Source organism: Myotis brandtii, unplaced genomic scaffold, assembly GCF_000412655.1.
Source record: "Myotis brandtii unplaced genomic scaffold, ASM41265v1 scaffold680, whole genome shotgun sequence".
Classification (NCBI taxonomy): Eukaryota; Metazoa; Chordata; class Mammalia; order Chiroptera; family Vespertilionidae; genus Myotis; species Myotis brandtii.
The window spans coordinates 92,155-94,331 of NW_005370658.1; the positions used below are offsets into that span (position 1 = coordinate 92,155).

The window sequence follows — 2,177 nt, forward strand, 5'->3', positions numbered from 1 at the left end:
TATATATATTTTTTTTTTAAGTGTATATATTCCCACTTCTGCAGGCTGAGGATGGAAGGGGTCATGGCACTGGTCAAGAAGCCGCTAGCAAAACAGGGCAGGCCTCCACCTGCCTGGCTTGGGGAGGAGCCAGGATCCTAGCAAATGGGGCGGGGCCAGGAGAGGGGGAGTCGGCAGCTAGAAGGGGGTGGTCAGCCTGGGCTGGGGCAGAGAGAGGCCGAGGCCAGAGAGGAAAAGGAGTGGGACTCCAGCGGCAGGGTCTCAAGAAGGTAGAGGGACAGGTCCCAAGGACGGGCGGGGATTGAGTGGCTGAAGGAGGAGTCAAAGCAATGAAGGGGAAGGCCCAAGGGAGGTAGGGAAAGTACCTGCGCAAACAGTGAGGCCTGCTCCCGAGAATGGCCAAAGGGGTCGATGTGCCAGGCCACACGGGGGCGCCCGTCGTTGCCAAACGTGTCCTCAAGGAAGCGGAGCCCTAGTGTCATCTGGTCTATGATGGCTCCGTAGTGGGTGGCCGCCTCGTCATTCATCACCCAGCCACCGTTGGCAAACTCCAGGCGCCCTGTGCCAGAAGGGGCAAAATCCAGGTAGGCTGTCAGGGCCACGAGTGGGGCTGGGGTTGGCAATGCAGGGGATGAGAAGACCTGCCTGCATGCCCAGGCCTGGAAGAAAAGAGGTCTCTCCCAGGCCAGTATAGCCAGATATGGAACAGAGGGCCTCCTGCATGGCAGGCTTCCCAGAGGATCTATTGGAGATGGGGCCTTGCAGGATGCATAAGAGTTCTACAAAGAAAGGGAAATTCCAGGCAGGCAGATCACATGCGCAGTCAGTCTGCACGTAGGGTGATAAAATCTCAGAAGACAGGATGGCAAAAACAGAAGCTAGGCTGAGCTTCCTCTTTTCACTTCCTTAGGGCAGCTCACCCTGGCGCACCAGGTCCCGCACAACATCCTGTGTTGCATTTGTCTGTTGATGCCACCAACGGGAGAAGAAGGCCATCTCCACGTAGACGAAGCGACGGGTGGGCTCCGCCAGCAGGGAAGAGATGACAGAGTCTAGGATGTACTGAACACCTGCGTGTTGGATTCTATTGTGGACTGTGGACACAGGGGTCAAGCAATCAGGGACCAGCAAGCCAAGGGGGACATTCTTAGACACAGGACCCCAAGCTGGGCATTGCCCCCACCCTAATATCCAGGACCCACAGAGGATGTGAAGAGCTTGGAGGGATCAGGGAGTCCCAAGCGTCAGTCCCCACCCTCTACTCACTGCCATAAAAGTACTGGTCCACGGTCTTGAGCCAGCCCACGTCATCGTGTGTGTGGGCCAGCAGGTGCACATTGAGCATGTTCGGCTTCACCGTGGGGCATGTCTGCACAGGGACCCCAAATGCACACTCACACACCTTGTCTCCCCAAAGTTAAGAGGCAGGTTGGGGTGGGAGTAGGGGTGGGGGCACAAGGTAAGTCTTGATCTAGAGGTGAGTAACTCAGGTCGGGACAGGCACTCCCAGGGAGGACACACACACATAGTTGCGCTGACGGATACAACTCCCTAGTGGCACACTCCTCAGGGCAGCTCTCATTCACACCCTGGGAAAATAATAGTAGTAGCTAATATTTATTAAGCATTTACAAATACCAAGTAGCCACCTTGCGGGACAGGGACACTATTATCTCCAGTTTGCAGATGAGAGCACTGAGATCAGAGAAGTGTAGTGATGACAGTCCCGCAGCCAGGAAGTGCAAGGGCCAGGCTGGAACTCCAGGCCGGCCGCCGCGAGCTCCAGTTCTCAACCAGCATCCGCCCCCAACCCCCACACGCACACGCCCAATCACACGGTTCAATGCATGCAAAGTCCAGGCAAACTGACCCACAGAAGCAGGAGAGCAGGAACCGGCAGCCCCATTCTCAGACGCGCGGAGCCAGACCTCCCACTGACACAAAGCACGCCCTCAGACCACACAGTCATATTAGCAACCATAAACCAGGCAACCACAGAACAGACCCACCCACACCTCCAGACCCTCCTCGGGGCTTCCCTCTGGCTTGTGGACATTTCCGCTCGCCGACTCCCGCTCACCTCGTATCCCGCGGCCCGAACGCTGGGCGCAGCCAAAAGCAAAAAAAGGAAGGAAAGAGGTGGGAGCGGTGGGCACAGTGCACGCGAGCTCGTCCAG

The 2,177-nt window shown here is 57.1% G+C and overlaps 1 protein-coding gene across 1 annotated transcript in view; it reads right to left on the reverse strand.

Annotated features, from left to right (window-relative positions):
- Window positions 1–2,176, reverse strand: part of MAN2B1 (mannosidase, alpha, class 2B, member 1) — a gene marked incomplete at its 5' end in the record, with an annotated part of 14,561 nt that extends 12,385 nt beyond the window's left edge. The window contains 4 exons of the mRNA XM_005881602.2: window positions 366–559; window positions 921–1,094; window positions 1,267–1,369; window positions 2,081–2,176. Of these exons, the coding sequence (XP_005881664.1) occupies window positions 366–559; window positions 921–1,094; window positions 1,267–1,369; window positions 2,081–2,176 (567 nt within the window). The remainder of the gene's footprint in view (window positions 1–365; window positions 560–920; window positions 1,095–1,266; window positions 1,370–2,080) is intronic.
- Between the last annotated feature and the right edge of the window lies 1 nt (window position 2,177).